This window comes from Phyllobates terribilis, unplaced genomic scaffold (genome assembly GCF_046119375.1).
Source record: "Phyllobates terribilis strain yellow unplaced genomic scaffold, ASM4611937v1 Scaffold_1__5_contigs__length_1240528914, whole genome shotgun sequence".
In the NCBI taxonomy this organism is placed as follows: Eukaryota; Metazoa; Chordata; class Amphibia; order Anura; family Dendrobatidae; genus Phyllobates; species Phyllobates terribilis.
This window is the reverse complement of record NW_027362761.1, coordinates 452,222,990-452,242,738: the sequence shown is the minus strand read 5'-3', so window position 1 is coordinate 452,242,738 and position 19,749 is coordinate 452,222,990. Positions and strand designations below refer to the sequence as shown.

General features: G+C 40.9%; 1 protein-coding gene across 8 annotated transcripts in view; it reads right to left on the bottom strand.

Annotated features, from left to right (window-relative positions):
- MCTP1 (multiple C2 and transmembrane domain containing 1) overlaps positions 1-19,749 on the bottom strand; it is a 1,157,412-nt gene that overhangs the window by 115,684 nt on the left and 1,021,979 nt on the right. For all 8 annotated transcript variants that reach the window (XM_073678366.1, XM_073678374.1, XM_073678380.1 and 5 more), the window contains one exon: positions 18,925-18,978. In XM_073678366.1, the coding sequence (XP_073534467.1) occupies positions 18,925-18,978 (54 nt within the window). The remainder of the gene's footprint in view (positions 1-18,924; positions 18,979-19,749) is intronic.

Genomic DNA, 19,749 nt, shown 5'->3' with positions numbered 1-19,749 from the left:
GTTGCATTTGCCAAAAACGCAACGTCTTACAGTTCCAGCAAAGTGGATGGGATTTCTAGAAATCTCTCGCCCACTGTGTCTTTTTTAAGGCTGTGTGCACACGATGCGTTTTTAATGCGTTTCCGCAGCGTGTGTGCAGCTGCGGAAACGCATTAAAAATGCATTAAAAACGCATGGCAGAAGGGCAGCAATGGTCCCCAATGATAATCCGCATGTGCTGTGCCCATGCTGCGGATTTTTCCGCAGCGTTTATGCTGCGCTCAAAAATCCGCAGCATGTCGATTAATTTTGCGGAAACGCAGCGTTTTCGCCGCCACTGACTTGCATTAGACCGCATGGATTACGCATCACTGTATATGTAGATGCGTAATCCACGCGTTCTAATGTGCGGATGGTACCCGGGTGTAGAGGAGAGGAGAGTCTCATCCACACCCAGGTACCATTAAAAAATCTGTAAAAAAGAATAAAATAAAAAATAAATGTATACTTACCTTCTGTTGGCCCACGCACCGCTCCTGCTTGGTTCCCGGCACTTTGCAGTGAGTTGAAGGACCTGCGCTGACGGGTCACGTGACGCTGACGTCGGCAGGTCTTTCAATTCAAAGTTGCCGGCAGCCTGGACCGAGCGAAACAAGACAGGGCGGGCCATCGGAGGGTAAAGTATACATTTATTTTTTATTTTTACCACTTCTCTCTGGTCACACTATATAAATCCATGCTGTTTGCATGGATTTATATAGTGTGACCTAGTTGTCAAGCACTTTTCCAGGTGATGCTAAAATCGCCTGGAAAGCGCTTGTCAATCCACATGTGGAAACGCATGTGAATCTGCATGTATTCCGCAGGAAAAACGCATGCACAATCTGTGTTTTTTCTGCCAGGGAGATGCAGAAATGATGCTGAAATTTTCTGCTTCATTTCTGCATCGTGTGCACATAGCCTAACTCAGCGTAAACTGACCTGCAGTTTCAAATCCACAACATGTCAATTTCTCTTGCGGGTACGCAGAGTTTTATTTGCAGATTTTTCCCACAGACTTACATTAGATAAAGGTACAAAACGCACCTGTGTTTTTAGTGCGTTTCAGAGAAGGAAATGCATCAAAAACGCATGTAATCTGCACATTACTATAGCAATAAAGTTTTGGCAAAGTGAAACACCAGGAAGTATCAAAAACAAGGCAGCTTTATTTAAAACATGGCACACCAACAAGAGACAAAAAACACCGTAAAAAAAACACATTAAAAACACAAGTAAAAAAACGTAATGAAAAAAAATCCCAAGTAACCTAATTTACAAAATAGGTGCAGAAATCCTGCAACATCAAAAGCTGATTGTGGGAACATGGCCTTATGGATTGTGAACTGTCAGCCATTTGGTGTAATCTATAGAAATGGGGAATAATGTACGGCATAAAGCGATATACAGTGTAATGTACGGTGTACACTGTATATCACTTTATTAACTCTTTATGTAGCTGAATGCCGGGTACAGTATGTGAACTCCGATGTCAGATCCTTTTTTCATATGAGATGAACATTTCCGATGCCAGATGTTCCTGACATGTAGTAACACAGCGCTTGTGTGCTGAGAACATCTGCACGGAGCAGATCCCTGTCACATAAGAGTGGATATGCTCTGCACGCTCGGGGTATGCTCTGCATCTACTGCTCATGGAGTGTATCCGCTATAATGCTTCAGAAATTCATCGCCTTCACCTTCTGCCGTATAGAAACTTCCTGCTAGTGTGAGCGCTGTCAGTATCCTATGTGCTGGAAACACCTGTCAGACACGGCCTGTAGGGAAATCATTACTTCCATCTGATTAACAACTGTCTGCAATGATTAAAGTAGCACAGCAGCATAGCATATAAAAGACCCCGACTCATTATTTGGGGGTGTTTTTGTCATTGTTTTTTCTTGTCTTTCCTTTTTCCCTCTCCCATAATGCCGTACAAAAAAAGAGAAAGAAAATGAACATAGAAAAGACACCAATAAATAAAAGTCACAATACGCTCACACGACCGTAGATTCTCTCATGCCAGAGATTCAGATCAATTATGCTAATGACACTCTGATCAAACTCTGATCAGTGTCAGCATAGTGTGATCCGATTGTGTCGGGTGAGAGAATGAGAAAAAAAAGCCAGTCAGCATTGTCCCATAGTATAACATTGGACAGAGTGCTATCCGGTAAAACATATATACATGCATGTACGCTTGTGTGAGCGAGCCCTAAGGCTAGAGCTACACACGTGTCACTCAAAACTGAAATCGCAGTCCCCTATTGCAATATTGGATGTAATAATCTCCTATGGGGTTGCGTTGTGACCTGTGACATGAGCCACATGTTTCCAAATGTGTTGGATTTTCTGGCGCTGCTCACACATGATTCACTTACCATAGACATCAATACTAGTCACTGTCAAATGTGACTTGTGTGCGACTAGTCTGCATGTGATCAGTGTGTTATCCGTTTTACACTGTTCCCATAGACTGGAATGGCCGAGTCTGGTCTGCAAAATGGATGAGAATAGGACATGCTCTGAGTCTCACAGACCGGAGACACTGACTCACTTTTGTGTGTGGCTCTATGAAACTCTATGGGTCATTATGCTGTCCAAGAAAAAGACAGATAGCACTAGAATGTGTCACATGGATGTGTGAATGTAGATATAGAACCATTTTTACATAAAAAATAAAAGTGCCAAAGAAATGATAAATCAGCACCATAGTATTTTTAGTTCTAGTGCGACTCTTAAATTGAATCTTTTCATTTGGAGAAACCATAAATAGATAAAGTTGGATTCTTGCACTGCTCTTTTTTTTAATAAATACAAATGAATTCTTTGAGGTTTTTTTGCATTTTTTTTCTAAACCCTCCCCCCCCAAAACGCTGCAATCAGATGTTGGCTGGAAGTCAATATGTAAATATAAAATAGACTATACACACCGGGGGGCTACATGCGCCACAAATCTGGTTTAATTTGCTCCAAACAAGTATCTTAAACGCTGTGCATGTGTTTTAGACATTTTTGCTGACTTTGCTTGACAAGGGGGTGTAGCTTCTCAAAAATAGAAGAGGGGGTGTGGCTTATATCTGCCATATGTGCGAATTTCTGGCACAAAGTAAGTCAACTAGCCATGGGTTTCCAATTATTCATGGTATTGAGATTGATTTTTTGTTTTTTCCTTGAAGGGACTGGTGCAACAACTGATGCACTGGATGAATGGGAATGAATTCATAGATAATTATAGAATAAGTTCCCACATAAGTTTCCCTCTGGGGATTTTGTAGCATTCAGAAAGGAAATATATACACGAGGTCTTATAGGTGCCCTAAACTTAGACAACACAGTCTTCTGATATGTGCACACCACTTTTTTTTCAGGCTAATTCTACTGCGGATTCTGTTTGAAATGGATATAAGAAAATACTCAAAAGAATGAACATATGCATTTCTATGTAAAAAAGACTTGCTGTGCACGTTCAGGCATTTCAACGTCTTTTAATCACTTTAGAGTTTTAAAAACGTCAAGCAGTTTTGATGCTTTCAGCTTGAAAGACGCTCTGTACTTTACAATACAAGTCAATGAAAAATCTTAAAAAAATGAACACCTGGAAGATGGCCGAACCTTTTTCTTGAGAGTTTTGCCTTCATTTTTGCTCAAAAGAAAGTTAGTGGTGTCTTTATTACTCAATGGAGTAAAAAAAAACAACAGTAGGAAATACGTTACAAAAACCATGAAAAAACCCTCAAAAAAAAATCACCACTGGCTAAAACTGTCAGAAAAAGTGCTCCGGAAATGACTGAAAAAATGTCACAAAAGACATTTTTTTAGCAAAAAAAGCCAGACTTTTCTGAAGCTTATGCTTGAAAAACTCGATGGGTTCACCTGAGTATAAAAGACGCCGTGTGAACATACCCTTAAAATGCACCAAATGTATCAAACAGCATGAGCCATAAATATAAAATTGGTGGATAAGTGATATATTTTTTTTACACTGGAACAACTCTTTCAGCTAAAATATCCAACTATGCTACCACAGAATGTTATCTAACATACTGCATGATAGTAAAGATATGCCATAAATCTGATGAAAATACCTCAATACCAATTAGATCATATTTAATTTTTTTAAATTACTCAAAAATCAAATATTAATAATATTATATAAAAAAACGTACAGCAATTTCTACAGATGCTAAAATGTGTTAAAATATTTTCTATTTTCCCTTCAAATACCACAAATTACTCAGAAAACACATCAATCATTTTAGGTGGAACAACATCTGCTATTTCATACTGTGTTGGCCAGGGAACTCGAGGATTCAGTCCTTCAGCAATCATCAGCCATTTTTAAAAGTCGGAGTAGATTCTGCTTCTTCATAAAACACAAAATAACTTATTTCATTGTATTTTGGATAAGTGGCAACTTGATACACTCCTTAAAATATATGGTGCCCGTGTTTTATGGCCTGAATCATAATAGGACTCTCAAGACTTTACTGTGTAACATTAGGAAAAATTACTATATACTGTAGTGGAATCCATAAATGCTATATGGTTCCTCACCATAAAAACTTTTTTATGTGCTTGCTTTTTTTAATTAAAGTGTATAGGTCCTTACAGAAAAGTTACATTTACTCCTTAGAAAGCTGTACATATGTATTAAATGTAGTTATCTTTTTTTTTCTCCATATATAAGCTGATTCCAATATAGACATACAACATACACTAGAAACAGCCCACCCAAATGTAATATATAAAAGTTGGTCGAAACATTGGACATCTTGTAAAATGAGTTACCATGACATGCTGACATGCCAACAATTGATATTCTCTTTTCTGCAATTAAGGAGTGTCATGGTCTTTTCTATATTAGGCTGCATGCCCACTATGCGTTTTTCAAGCATTTTTGCCACGGAATTTCCGCAGCGAAAACGCTTAAAAAACGCTTGGTAATATGTGCACCATGGTCCCCAATGATAATCCGCATGTGCTGTGCACATGCTGCGGAAATATCCCCTGCGGATTATCATTGCGGAAAAATCTGCACCATGTCCATTAATTTTGCGGACACGCAGCGTAATCGTCGCCATATACTTGCATTGAACCGCGTGACATCTGCATCACTGCATCTGCACAAGCGGATATCACACGGTTCAATGTGCGGATGGTACCCAGGTCTGGAGAAGAGGAGACTCTCATCCAGATATGGGTACCATAGAAACTGTAAAAAAAAAAGAATTTAAAATAAAAAATAAAGATTATACTTACCTTCCGATGTCCTCTTGGTGTTTTCTCCCCTCCGTCTTGTCTGCTGTATGGGTCGCGGTGTTGTGAAGGACCTGCCATGACGTCATTGAGTCATGTGACCTGTCACATGACTCAATGACATCACCGCAGGTCCTTCACACCACCGCGAGCCGCCCAAGACATCGGACGCAGCAGAGAAAACACCGGGAGGACATCGGAAGGTGAGTATAATTTTTTTTTACATTTTTTACCATTCTTATTCTTTTTTTTTAACTAACTTGGTCACACTATACACTGTGTGCCGAATTATTAGGCAAATGAGTATTTTGATCCCATGATACTTTTTATACATGTTGTCCTACTCCAAGCTGCATAGGCTTGAAAGCCAACTACCAATTAAGTAAATCTGGTGATGTGCATCTCTGTAATGAGGAGGGGTGTTGACTAATGACATCAACACCCTATATAAGGTGTGCTTAATTATTAGGCAACTTCCTTTCCTTTGGCAAAATGTGTCAGAAGAGAGATTTGACGGGCTCTGAAAAGTCCAAAATTGTGAGATGTCTTGCAGAGGGATGCAGCAGTGTAACATACCTGGTGGCGTCCTTGCATAGTGGTCCATCTCCCACTGTGCAAGAGCGCGCACTTGATCTCCAGTCCAGTCTGCTAGCCTGGCTTCCCTCCATGCTGTCTGCTTGCCTCTGTTACTGCTGCTTAAGGGCGGCGCCCGATCACTTCCTGTTTCTTGTACCTGCTGCAGACACACCCCTGATGCGTCCTCAGCCTATTGCTGTCTGTCACCTGGTATTTAACCCAGCTCCTCCCAAGAAACCCTGCCTGAACATTGTGTTTCATTCAGTGTGCTCTTGCACTCTGAATGTGCCAGGTCCCTTTCTGTGTTTGCTTGCCTGCCTTTCCTGGAGGCTGTATTTCCAGGCCTGTCTGAACACGCTCCTAGCCTGTTCCTTCCGCCTTCTAGGGGCTGCATACCTAGACCCGCTCCTGTATCTCGTCTGTCCTGTCTGAACACGCTCCTAGCCTGTTCCTTCCGCCTTCTAGGGGCTGCATACCTAGACCCGCTCCTGTATCTTGCTACTGTGTCTGTTCTTGTCTGAATACTCTTCTAGCCTGTTTCCTGTTTTTCTCTATGTCCGTACCTTTCCTTTTTCTGCAGAGTCCGAACTCGTACCTTACTCCTGTTCATTGTCACTGTACTCCCGTTTGTGAGTTTGTGGTCCACTCGCTACTTCACTGCAAGTACCCTGTGGGTATCTGGTTCTGCCTTTCCCTTCCTGTCTGTTCTGTGTGAACAGAGGCCTGTCCCCTCTGCCCTGCCTCGCTCTCCGCTCCTGCGGTTCTCGCCCCGCTCTGACCCTTTGCTCGCTGCTCCGGCAGTCTCGCCCCGCTCTGACCCTTTGCTCGCTGCTCCGGCAGTCTCGCTCTGCTCTGACCCTTTGCTAGCTGCTCCGGCAGTCTCGCTCTGCTCTGACCCTTTGCTCGCTGCTCCGGCAGTCTCGCTCTGCTCTGACCCTTTGCTCGCCGCCCCAGGCGGTCTCGTCCTGCTCTACTCTTGCTCACCGCTCCAGGCGGCCTCGTCCTGCTCTTCTCTCGCTCACCGCTATAGGCGGTCTCGTCTTGCCCTGCTCTCGCTCACCACTCTGGGCGGCCTCACTCTGCTGTGTTTGTCCGCCACGTCTGTGGTTCTGTTCCTGAGTCCAAGTGTGTACTGGGTCCTATCCCGCCTGTGTTCCTACCTGCTAGTACCTCCCTGTCTGCACTCTAGCCGTGCTTGCCTGTACCCCCCTGCCTGCATACCCGCCTGCCTGCATACCAGTCGTGCCTGCCTATACCCACCAGCCTGTGTGCCAGCCTAGCCTGCCTGTTCCTGTGTTCCCCGGTGTGGGTCAACAGCCGTGTCTGGGGTCTGTCCTGGAGTAGCACCTGGTCCCTCTGCTCGGTTCCTCCTTGGTGCACTGGCGTCGTATGCCGTCGTGCGACCCTGGTCGGATCGGGTGAATACTTAGTTACACCCCTCCAGGCATTCACTCTCCGGCACGGTCCAGTGGAATCACTACATATACACGCACACGTCGCTCAGCCCGGGCGTGTGCATTACAAGCAGTCTTGAAATTTCTAAACTTTTGAAGCGTGATCACCGAACAATCAAGCGTTTCATGGCAAATAGCCAACAGGGTCGCAAGAAGCGTGTTGGCCAAAAAAGGCGCAAAATAATTGCGCATGAATTGAGGAAAATCAAGCGTGAAGCTGCCAAGATGCCATTCGCCACCAGTTTTGCCATATTTCAGAGCTGCAACGTTACTGGAGTATCAAAAAGCACAAGGTGTGCGATACTCAGGGACATGGCCAAGGTAAGGAAGGCTGAAAAACGACCACCTTTGAACAAGAAACATAAGATAAAAAGTCAAGAATGGGCCAAGAAATATCTTGGACTGATGAAATGAGAGTGACTCTTGATGGGCCAGATGGATGGGCCAGAGGCTGGATCAGTGAAGGGCAGAGAGCTCCACTCCGACTCAGACGCCAGCAAGGTGGAGGTGGGGTACTGGTATGAGCTGGTATCATCAAAGATGAACTTGTGGGACCTTTTCGGGTTGAGGATGGAGTAAAGCTCAACTCCCAGACCTACTGCCAGTTTCTGGAAGACAACTTCTTCAAGCAGTGGTACAGGAAGAAGTTGGTATTGTTCAAGAAAAACATGATTTTCATGCAGGACAATGCTCCATCACATGCATCCAACTACTCCACAGCATGGCTGGCCAGTAAAGGTCTCAAAGAAGAAAAAATAATAACATGGCCCCCTTGTTCACCTGATCTGAACCCCATAGAGAACCTGTGGTCCATCATAAAATGTGAGATCTACAGGGAGGGAAAACAGTACACCTCTCAGAACAGTGTCTGGGAGGCTGTGGTGGCTACTGCACGCAATGTTGATCGAAAACAGATCAAGCAACTGACAGAATCTATGGATGGAAGGCTGTTGAGTGTCATCATAAAGAAAGGTGGCTATATTGATCACTAATTTTTTTTGTTTTTGCATGTCAGAAATGTTTATTTCTAAATTTTTCTGCACTGATATTGGTTTACCTGGTGAAAATAAACAAGTGAGATGGGATTATATTTGGTTTTTATTAAGTTGCCTAATAATTCGGCACAGTAATAGTTACCTGCATTAACAGATATCCTCCTAAGATAGCCAAATCTAAAAAAAAAAAACACTCCAACTTCCAAAAATATTAAGCTTGGATATTTGAGTCTTTTGGGTTGATTGAGAACATAGTTGTTGATCAATAATAAAAATAATCCTCTAAAATACAACTTGCCTAATAATTCTGCACACAGTGTATAAATGCATGCCGTTTACATGGATTTATATAGTGTGAACAAGTTGTCAAGCACTTTTCCAAGTGATGCTAAAATCGCTTGGAAAAGCGCTTGATAACCCGCATGCAAACACGCTTGACAAATGCTTCTACCTGGCAGGAAAAACGCATGTAAAATCCAGATGCATTTTTCCTGCCAGGGAGAAGCGGAAAAAATATGCAGCATTTCTGCATCGTTGGCACATAGCCTTACTGTCAGTGTAAGGAGACTTACATATTGCCCATTTCCCCCCTTAAAGAACAAGTGTAGTGTTGTATTGTTTAATGTAACTTGTAACATGCGTTATTGGTGATAATGTGTGTTGCCTGACGGTACGGAGAGTTAGAGTTGATAGTTGAAACTAGCCTAGAGGGGGAGGGGCTAAGGTTAAGGAATAGAGACAATTTCCTGTCATATAGGGGCCAGTGTGCATTGAAAGCAGACCTAAGGTCTGATCAGTGAACAGTGGCGCATGATGTGGGTGTCCCTAATGTGAGAGGAGACCATGACAGAAGATAGTGAGCTCCTGGTAGAAGGGAGGGGAGAATGACCGAAAGACAGAGTGACCGATCGGAGACGGGTTCCAGCAAAGGACGCCTAGCAGTACGGCTCAGAGTTTATGACTCAGAGAGATAACGGGCCAAGGCGGGACAGAATACATGAGATGAAGAGAGTGTCCCGGGCGGGAATTCCAAGGCGTCAGCTACAGAGAAGTTAAGTACCGGCAATACTGGCAACATAGTTCCCTTGAGGGGAAAAAAGACGCAGAACCGTGGGTTGCTAGCTGGACTATAATACTGAGCTGGCTTGTGGTGAAGTAGTGAGGAACAGTGAAGATAGACAACAAGTAATGAGAAAAGAGGAAGGGATTGAAACTGTCTGTAAAAAATGCTACGTTTCATGAAGGAAATGTTCAAGCTGTGTACCCCCTATCTACTGCATATAATCCCAACAAGTTCAGTAAAAAGTTTATTTTTGACTCACTGAACTGTAAAACACCTGGTCCTCGCCAACGAAAAAGTCATTGGTTACATGCGGCCTGCAAGGGCATAGCCCCCCCATAGCACAAGTCCATACACTCAGCCAGGACCCCCCACTTTCAAGTAGCGTGCCAGGCAGGGGCAGGCATATCATAGGTGCAACCTGTGTGGCCGCACAGGGGCCCAAGAGGTAAGGAGGCCGTTTCTAACTCCAAAGCAGGTGCAATTTTGCATTTTTAGAAGTTCTTGGGCTGCAAACGGTCCATATACAGTCATATGAAAAAGTTTGGGCACCCCTATTAATCTTAAGCTTAATATTTTATAAAAAATGGTGTTTTTGCAACAGCTATTTCAGTTTGATATATGTAATAACTGTTGGACACAGTAATGTTTCTGCCTTGAAATGAGGTTTATTGTACTAACAGAAAATGTGCAATCTGCATTCAAACAAAATTTGACAGGTGCATAAATATGGGCACCTCACCAGAAAAGTGACATTAATATTTAGTAGATCCTCCTTTTGCAAAAATAACAGCCTCTAGTCGCTTCCTGTAGCTTTTAATGAGTTCCTGGATCCTGGATGAAGGTATTTTTGACCCTTCCTCTTTACAAAACAATTCCAGTTCAGTTAAGTTTGATGGTCGCCGAGCATGGACAGCCCTCTTCAAATGATCCCACAGATGTTCAATGATATTCAGGTCTGGGGACTGGGATGGCCATTCCAGAACATTGTAATTGTTCCTCTGCATGAATGCCTGAGTAGATTTGGAGCAGTGGTTTGGATCATTGTCTTGCTGAAAGATCCATCCCCTGCGTAACTTCAACTTTATCACTGATTCTTGAACATTATTGTCAAGAATCTGCTGATACTGAGTGGAATCCATGCGTCCCTCAACTTTAACAAGATTCCCGATGCCTGCACTGGCCACACAGCCCCAAAGCATGATGGAACCTCCACCAAATTTTACTGTGGGTAGCAAGTGTTTTTCTTGGAATGCTGTGTTTTTTTGCCGCCATGCATAATGCCTTTTTGTATGACCAAACAACTCAATCTTGGTTTCATCAGTCCACAGGACCTTCTTCCAAAATGAAATTGGCTTCTCCAAATGTGCTTTTGCATACCTCAGCCGACTCTGTTTGTGGCGTGCTTGCAGAAACGGCTTCTTTCGCATCACTCTCCCATACAGCTTCTCCTTGTGCAAAGTGCGTTGTATAGTTGACCGATGCACAGTGACACCATCTGCAGCAAGTTGATGCTGCAGCTCTCTGGAGGTGGTCTGAGGATTGTCCTTGACTGATCTCACCATTCTTCTTCTCTGCCTTTCTGATGTTTTTCTTGGCCTGCCACTTCTGGCCTTAACAAGAACTGTCCCTGTGTTCTTCCATTTCCTTACTATGTTCCTCACAGTGGAAACTGACAGGTTAAATCTCTGAGACAGCTTTGTGTATCCTTCCCCTGAACAACCATGTTGAATAATCTTTGTTTTCAGATCATTTCACAGTTGTTTGGAGGAGCCCATGATGACACTCTTCAGAGGAGATTCAAACAGGAGAACAACTTGCAAGTGGCCACTTTAAGTAGCTTTTCTCATGATTGCATACACCGGACTATGAAGTTCAAAGCTCAATGAGGTTACAAAACCAAAAAAAGTGCTTTAGTAAGTCAGTAAAAAGTAGGTAGGAGTATTTAAAACAAGAAAATGATAAGGGTTCCCATACTTATGCACCTGTCAAGTTTTTTTGAATGCAGATTTCACATTTTCTGTTAGTACAATAAGCCTGATTTCAAGGCAGAAACATTACTGTGTCCAACAGTTATTACATATATCAAACTGAAATAGCTGTTGCAAAAACACCAATTTTTATAAAACATTAAGCTTAAGATTAATAGGGGTGCCCAAACTTTTTCATATAACTGTATTTTTCTTGCACTGGGGCCTTTTCTTTTTGTGTCTGCCGGTGGTGCCAGGGCACAAGAGACGAGTACCTCACCCACGGCTACCGCCCAGTGCCACTTTACATCAAGATGTCTATTTTTCCACTTAGTACCACCATTTCATAGTGCGGACCATAGCCTTTCCGCTGAATCAGGTGAGTCCGCTCCCTCTCGTGCTGTTTCACTAAAATACTAACATTTTAATTGAAATACTCAAACTGCTTGTCCCTCCTCCAACTCATCCCTGTCTTCTATTAACTGTTTTATACTAAACGCAATTTTTTTTTACTAAAGAGGTTTCTGAACATTTACAGAGAGCCTACAGGAATAGTACAAGAGGCTGCAGACTTCTAGAAAAAGAGCAAGTTGCCACTTTACTAATATAATGTAAAATATAATATATACATAGCTTCATATATAGCAGTCATTTGTCCTACAAATGCACTATTATACAAAAGTTTTAGGTAGGTGTGGAAAAAATGTTGCAAAGTAAGAATGCTTTCACAAATAGAAGTGTTATTAGTTTATTTATATCAATCAACAAAATGCAAAGTGAATGAACAAAATAAAAATCTAAATAAAATCAATATTTGGTGTGATCACCTTTTTGACTTTAAAGAAACATCAAATCATAATTCCTTCTATGTATACTTGCACACAGGTTTTGAAGGAACTCGTCAGGGAGGTTGTTCCAAACATCTTGGAGAACTAACCATAGATCTTCTGTGGATGTAGGCGTGTGCAAATTCATCTGTGTCTTCATGTAATCCCACTTAGACTCAATGATTTTGAGATCAGGACAATGTAGGGGCCATAATTTATTTTACTCACTAATATAGCACCATCATATTCCGCAGTGCATTACAGATATTATTATCACTATCATCGGTATGTTTTTGGAGTGTGAGAGGAGTACCCAGAAGAAACCCACTCACACATGGGGAGAACATACAAACTCCTTGAAGTTGTTGTCTTTGGTGGGATTTTAACCTAAGATCTCAGCACTGAAAAGCAACTGTGCTAACCCTTGGCAGAGGAGCTGTATGGTAAGCAGACATACCTCAGTCAGCCATGAAGAAGGGTTGTGACAAGAAAATAAATAAACCTTCTTCTCAGCTGATTGCACTAACAGGACTTAGGATAGAGAAAAAAAATCATTTGTGATTAGTCAGCTGTGGAGAAGATTTATTTCTTCTCCTCAGCTCACTGAGGTATGTGTGCTTACGATACAGCTCCTCTGTCAGTGGAGTCACAGATCTCGGGAGCTGGGCAGCTTGTCATGACATATTACTACATGGGCTGCCATTTGAATTACGTGTTGGAGGCCATTTTATTACATTCTTTGAGAATCCCGTTAAGCCACAACCTTTCCCAAAAGACCACTCCCTTTTTCCCTATACTCTACAAAGTCTCTTATTTTCATGTTATTTTTCCTAAAGTAGTCCAATAGAATATAATTAGTTTGCTGTTTACAACATCTTAGTGTTTTGATGCATTTACATAGCATGTGTTTTATATCTTTCAGCATCTTTCAGCATACATTGTAATTTATTAGTATAATATATGATTGCAGAAAACAAAACCATAATCATGAGCAGATGTAAAAAACAAACAAAATGACTTTACATTAAAATAAAACACTCTACATATCTCTATCCTATAACTGTTCCATCTTGTCTACATTTATATCAACTGTCCAGGCTGCTTTTCCGACAAATACATGTTTTGAGAAGCTCTGGATTGGACCCCCTAAGGACCACTTAGGGTTTTGCCACTGGTACAACTAGAGTTGGCTTATGTACAGAAACAATATAGTTTGAAGGAACAAAAGAACAATCACTTAATAAGATGTTGCTAATATTCTGAATTTCACTACACCCAGAGCTCCCGCAACAAGGAAAAATAGCAATAAAACGATGGCTGTTAACTGCATCTAAGTCCTAGCGGTTATGTTCAATTTGTAGAGAGTTAAAATACAGCCAACTGTATCGCAACGACCTTTGCAATAAATTGTCTATTTATTGCCATACATGGATACTTATTACCGCTTAACACGAGAACCATGACTCACATATGCTGCTTTTCCCCATATCATAATTTGATGAATTTTGAAGGATGGGAAGAAACCAGAACATTCTATAGGGATTTCTCGTCCAATCTGTTGATTTCCAACTGTGAGCTAGTGAAGTCATCTGGGAGCATTACGTCTCCATCCTTATTGAAGTGTAAGTGCATACAGGAGATTGTTCGGGGGATAACAAATCACACCGAGTTTTTTGACATTTCTAATGCTTTCCGCCAAAGAGTAAGTTCTTACTGTGTTATATAACTATACATCTCTACTAGAAGCAAAGGTCGAGGGCATAAATTAAGACACAGTTTTTCTCATCTCTTAAACACCATCCTCCCTTTAATATAACATAATTCAAGAGGTCGGCGATTAGCATTTTGCAATGACTTGTTAAATGAGAACTAGATTCGGTGTCTACGCACGGGCAATACTTATTAGTGCTCCCTTGTGAAGCGCTGGTATACTAGCAGCTATCCCCTTTAGGGTATTTTCACATAGTTTTTTCAAGAGCCTATTGGAACATGTCCGCTCTGAAAAACACCTGAAAAATCACTCAAAAAATGATTGAAAGAATCTTCCTATTCATTTCTATTGTAAAACCACTTGCTGCTCATATTTTCCATGTTTTAAGCGTTTTTCTTATGCTTCAAGTGTTTAAAACACCGGGTAAAAGAAAAGAAAGCGGATGACACTTTTTTGAAGCTCCAAACTGGGCACTGTCCAATCAAAAAATCCTTCAGGAGAAAACTCTGCAAAAACGCTAGAAAAACTCCTTAAAACCTGCTTCATGAAATGAAAACTCGAGGTGATTTCCTCTAAAAAAAAAAATCATTGTGTGCACATAACCTTAAAGGCTATGGACACCTTTCACATGGAGAAAATAATTTCCACATGGTGGTTACCTTCAGTTAATAAACTTGCACAATGTTTCAGTCTACAATCTTCATTCCTTCATGCCCATTCAGCCCTACTGATATGCAGTTTACAGCTAGATCCAAGTTTCTATTTTTCTCTTGTCGGAGTGTCTCTCCCGGTAATATAGGCTGGATGTATGCTCTGTCAGTGAAGGGTACTTGCTTTCATACATTGGCATAGCTCCAGAACTGCACTTACGTCCTCTCCATGTGCTTTCCTCCTTGTCTATAGCCTGTTTTCTCTGCTCTCCATACAATTTCAGATACTTTTCTCCCCTCTCCCTCCCTCTCTGCTTTTATCTGTGGCACCACACTTTTTATGCAGGCCATCGGTCCACAAAATGAAACAGACATATGATTAGCCACATAAAAATCATGGACAACACAGACAGCACATGGACAAAAAAGACTAACGTGACTATGGCCCTAGTCCTTGAAATGGGAGTCTGCTTCTAAAAAAGGTCCAACTGCCGCCAATGTAGGATACGAAAGTCAGTGATCTGATTGTAAAATGCATGGTTTAGCACATTTTGCACTGCCCTTTGTTATTTGTAATTAATGAACATTGAGCAGTTCTGCTTTTGAAAAAAGGATTCCATAGATGACCTTGGACACTTAGACCCCGACTCATCAAGACTGACATTTTTCATACCGGTCTTGATGAGGAGGGGGGGGGGGTTAGTTCAAGGTGCCAGATTTATACTTCTTAATGAATCAGAAGGGGTGAGAAGAGGTGTGTGCCTCTGTGTGCACCTCACAATAAATCTTACTCCAGTCGAGGAGTAAGCTTTTTGGCATACCATATGCCACCACTAGTCCTGAATTTGACGAGTGGCAGACACTAAGCCCTGTCCCAGCTCCACTCACTTTGTCAAAACTGGGTGAAAATAGCGTGAATCAGCAAAACACTTGAAATTTTGGAGCCGCCTCACATTGGGCATTTTATTTTTACTTTTCAAAGCTTTTTACCCCAGTTTTCTGGTGTAAAAGCTCTGATAAATTGGGGCCTAAATGTTCTCCACAGCATGTTCTGAATTCACATTACACTTACAGTTGAAACCAGAAGTTTACATACACTATATAAAAAGACAGATATGCATGTTTTTCTCAATATCTGACATGAAATCAGAATAAACCTTTCCCGTTTTAGGTCAAATAGGATTACCATAATTTTTAATATTTGCCAAATGTCAGAATAATGAGAGCGAGAATGTTTTAAGGCATTTTTATTACTTACTGCAAAGTTAAAAGTTTACATACACTAAGATTACTGTGCCTTTAAACAATTCTGGACTGCCCATATGATGATATCATGTGTTTGGAAGCTTCTGATTTTTTTGGCAACATCTGAGTTAATTAGAGACACACCTGTGGATGTATTTTAATGCACACCTGAAACATACTGCTTCTTTGTGTAGCATCATAAGAAAGTCTAAAGAAATCAGCTAAGATATCAGGAAGAGAATTGTGGACTTGCACAAGTCTGGCTCATCCTTGGGTACAATTTCAAGATACCTGAAGATGCCTCGTTCATCTGTACAAACAATTAGACGCATGTACAAACATGATAGGAATGTCCAGCCATCATACAGCTCAGGAAGGAGACGAGTTCTGTGTCCCAGAGATGAACGTGCTTTGGTCTGACATGTGCATATCAACCCAAGGACAAAAGCAAAAGACCTTGTGAAGATGATGGAGGAAGCTGGTAAGATTGTGCCAATACCCACAGTGAAACGAGTACTGTATCAACATGAGCTGAAAGGCCACTCTGCCAGGAAGAAGCCATTACTCCAAAAGAAACATAAAAAAGCCAGATTAATGTTTGCAAATGCACACAGGAACAAAGACCTTAATTTTCGGAAACATGTCCTGTGGTCTGATGAAACTAAAATTGAACTTTTTGGGCATAATGACCATCATTACGTTTGGAGGAAAAAGGGAGAAGATTGGAAGCCTAAGAACACCATCCCAACTGTAAAACACGGGGGTGGCAGCATCATTTGTTTTGCTGCAGGAGGGACTGGTGCACTTCACAAAATAGATGGCATCATGAGAAAAGATTATGTGGCAATGCAACATCTCAAGACATCAGCCAGGAAGTTAAAGCTTGGGCGGAAATGGGTCTTCCAAATGGACAATGACCTGAAGCAGAGTGCCAAAATGGTAACAAAGTGGCTTAAGGATAACAAAGTCAATGTTTTGGAGTGGCTATCATAAAGCCCTGATCTCAATCCTATTGAAAATTTATGGGCAAAGCTGAAAAGGCAGGTGCAAGCAAGGCAACCTACAAACCTGGATCAGTTACACCAGTTTTGTCAGGAGGAGTGGGCCCAAATTCAGACCAACTATTGTGAGAAGCTTGTGAAAGGAAATCCCAAACGTTTGACTCAAGTCATTCAGTTTAAGGGCAATAGTACCAAATACTAATGAAATGTATGTAAACTTTTGTCTTTGCAGTAAATAATAAAAATGCCTTACAACATTTTCTCTCTCATTATTCTGGCATTGGGCAAATATTAAAAATTATGGTAATCCTAATTGTTCTAAAACGGGAAAGGTTTATTCTGACTACGTCAGATATTGAGCAGATGTGTCTTTTTATATAGTGTATGTAAACTTCTGGTTTTAACTGTAGATAAATTATTTTTTAAGACAATGGACTACTTATTTTTAATATAATAATTTGACAACCCCAATTAATAGTATAATACTTGACTATTGAAGAAATGTGTTTTAAGAGGGTAAAGCTTCTTAAAACGAGTCCTGCCGCAGAAGAAGTCCTTTCAGTACTTTTATGAATATAGGCAACAGTCTTCAAAAGTTTAATTGTAACATCTCATCTTTTGAAGGTTCTTCTAGCAGCAGAGAGATTTGGGGTATTGTAAAAAAGCAGACAGTTCCAGACCTTTATCACTACGCTCTTGTGTGCAGCAAAGTAGTCCTGCTAGCACAATCCATAGCTTTTGTGGTACAAGGTCACTCTAATTTCCTCCCTCTGGTTTTCATATTCCCTCAAGGACGACTAATGCAAGTGCTATCATATCCTGACACAATGAATTGTGGAAACAGGCTTGTATTTCTTTCTTCTGCTCCTCTTTTCTGTCTTTTTTTTTTTCTTCTTTTTTTTTTTGAACAATAGTTGAATTGGTCATGTGTCGACACAGAAGCCAAAAATTTAACTCTTAAGAGCTATGCAACAACAAGATACAACTGCACTGGGTATTGTGAAGGAAAAATGATTACCTACAGTTACAATATAGTAAATACTAAAGTCAGGGATTTTGATGATAAACAAAATTATATCACCACATCCTGAAGGGGCTAAAGGACCTTGAAACATGACGGGATATCAGTCAAACCCATTTGTACACATAACTGTTTCAGAGATATAGAGTCTTTATATGATAGTAAGTTGCTTTACAAGTGACAGAATGGTGGCTCAGTGGTTAGCATTGCAGTCTAACAGTGCTGGGGTCCTGAGTTCAAATCCCACCAAGGACAACATCTGCAAGGAGTTTGTATCTTCTCCCCGTGTTAGATAGGGAATCTAGAGCCCAATGGGGACAGTGAGTAAATTAAATAAGTGACAGATGTTGGTAGCCATTTTTTTGACAAAATATTTTGCCAATTATCCCTAGTCCCCTGCACCCATCTCTTTTCTTGCCTCATGTCCCCATATTTTCACTATTCTGCCCTGTAAATGTATTAAAATCGACCGTCCTGATTTTCTGTTTTTCTACTGTCGGCTCTGAGACTTGGTTTTCAACAAATTGCAATATATGTGAGATATCAAATGAAGAATAACCACCTGAACTGGCTCTATACTAGATAATAGCTTTGATTTATTAATTAGGTGTTAAGTGTAACCGTCTGTATATGGGATGAAAGGCCATTCTAGTTATCCCCCCGTACATTGGAGACACCACAAAGAAGGACTACTCCATACTGTAGCATCACAAAGAAACAATGGAAACAATGATATATAGTTCTGCCATTCATCTGTGTGTAGCCCTATTTCTATAGTCAGCGGCACAATTAATCCCATTCTTTATATAACCGGCACTGTTATGTGGGTAACTTTTTTCGGCAGGACACATATTTTGCCCTTCATAAACAGTTGTCATTGCAATTATCATCAGAAGAGCTATCGCATTCCAGACAGGCGGAATCATATTTGTTCTTGGCAGAAATAAAATATTTGACCCAGCTCTAGACTTAAAAAAAAGCCGAATTTATAGCTTGCACCGTACAGGGGCATTGTTAGAATGATAAACAGAGCGGCCAATGTTCTGGCCTGAAAGCTTTCAATTCCGTCTCCCTCTGTCTGTGTCATGCTTACATTCTGATAACCTCAGGTACCCATGTGTACAGAAGGATAATTACCTTGTCATCTTTGTCATCCTCCTCTTCCTCGTCCTCTAGCATGTCTTCCATTACCTGCGGACAAAACACCAGCACGTTACTACTGTATATATCTGTCAAGCAAAAGGCAATCAATTTCAAAATGCATTTTGACTGATAAAATTTTATGAGGATTTGAAATACAACAGAGAAAATATTCATAAGATAAAGGGTATTTTACACTATTAAACACCCTGAGGTTCAGTGTGTTACTTTTTCCTGTTTTTTTTGTGCGCGGATCTGTGTAAATGCTGTTTGTATAAAGTTATGTATTATTTCAGGAGCGGAGAGCAGTCATCTGCTCATGCATATACTCGTATTAAAGGGGTTGACCACCTTTCTTGACATGCATGTATTTGGGGGTAAAAAAAATTTTTTTGCAATTATTTGTCATCAAAATTGTTGCACCGTTTGACTTCTATAACTTCTGCGTTGCACTGTCCATTGCTGGCTGCAGAATGAGTAAACGGAGAATCTATCAATGAGCTCATTGTGACGGTCTGACAGGAGATTTTGAACTTTTAAATGTCTTTTTCTGAGCTCCTCTCAGCTGATTTATGACCACAAATCACAATAATGTAAAATGTGCAGGGAAACAAAAAGCCAAACAGTACAACATTTTTAATTAAATTTAATTTTCAATTGAAAAAAAAAAAAGATTTTTAGCACAAAATATGCGCATTTAAGGAAAAAATGATGTCCACAAATGCAGGTCTATGGGTTCATGAAAAATTGGGACAGCACTCAGACTGTTAGGAGAAGGTAGAGAAACCTTTTTTTTATGCTTATCATCCAAGAAAAACTGAT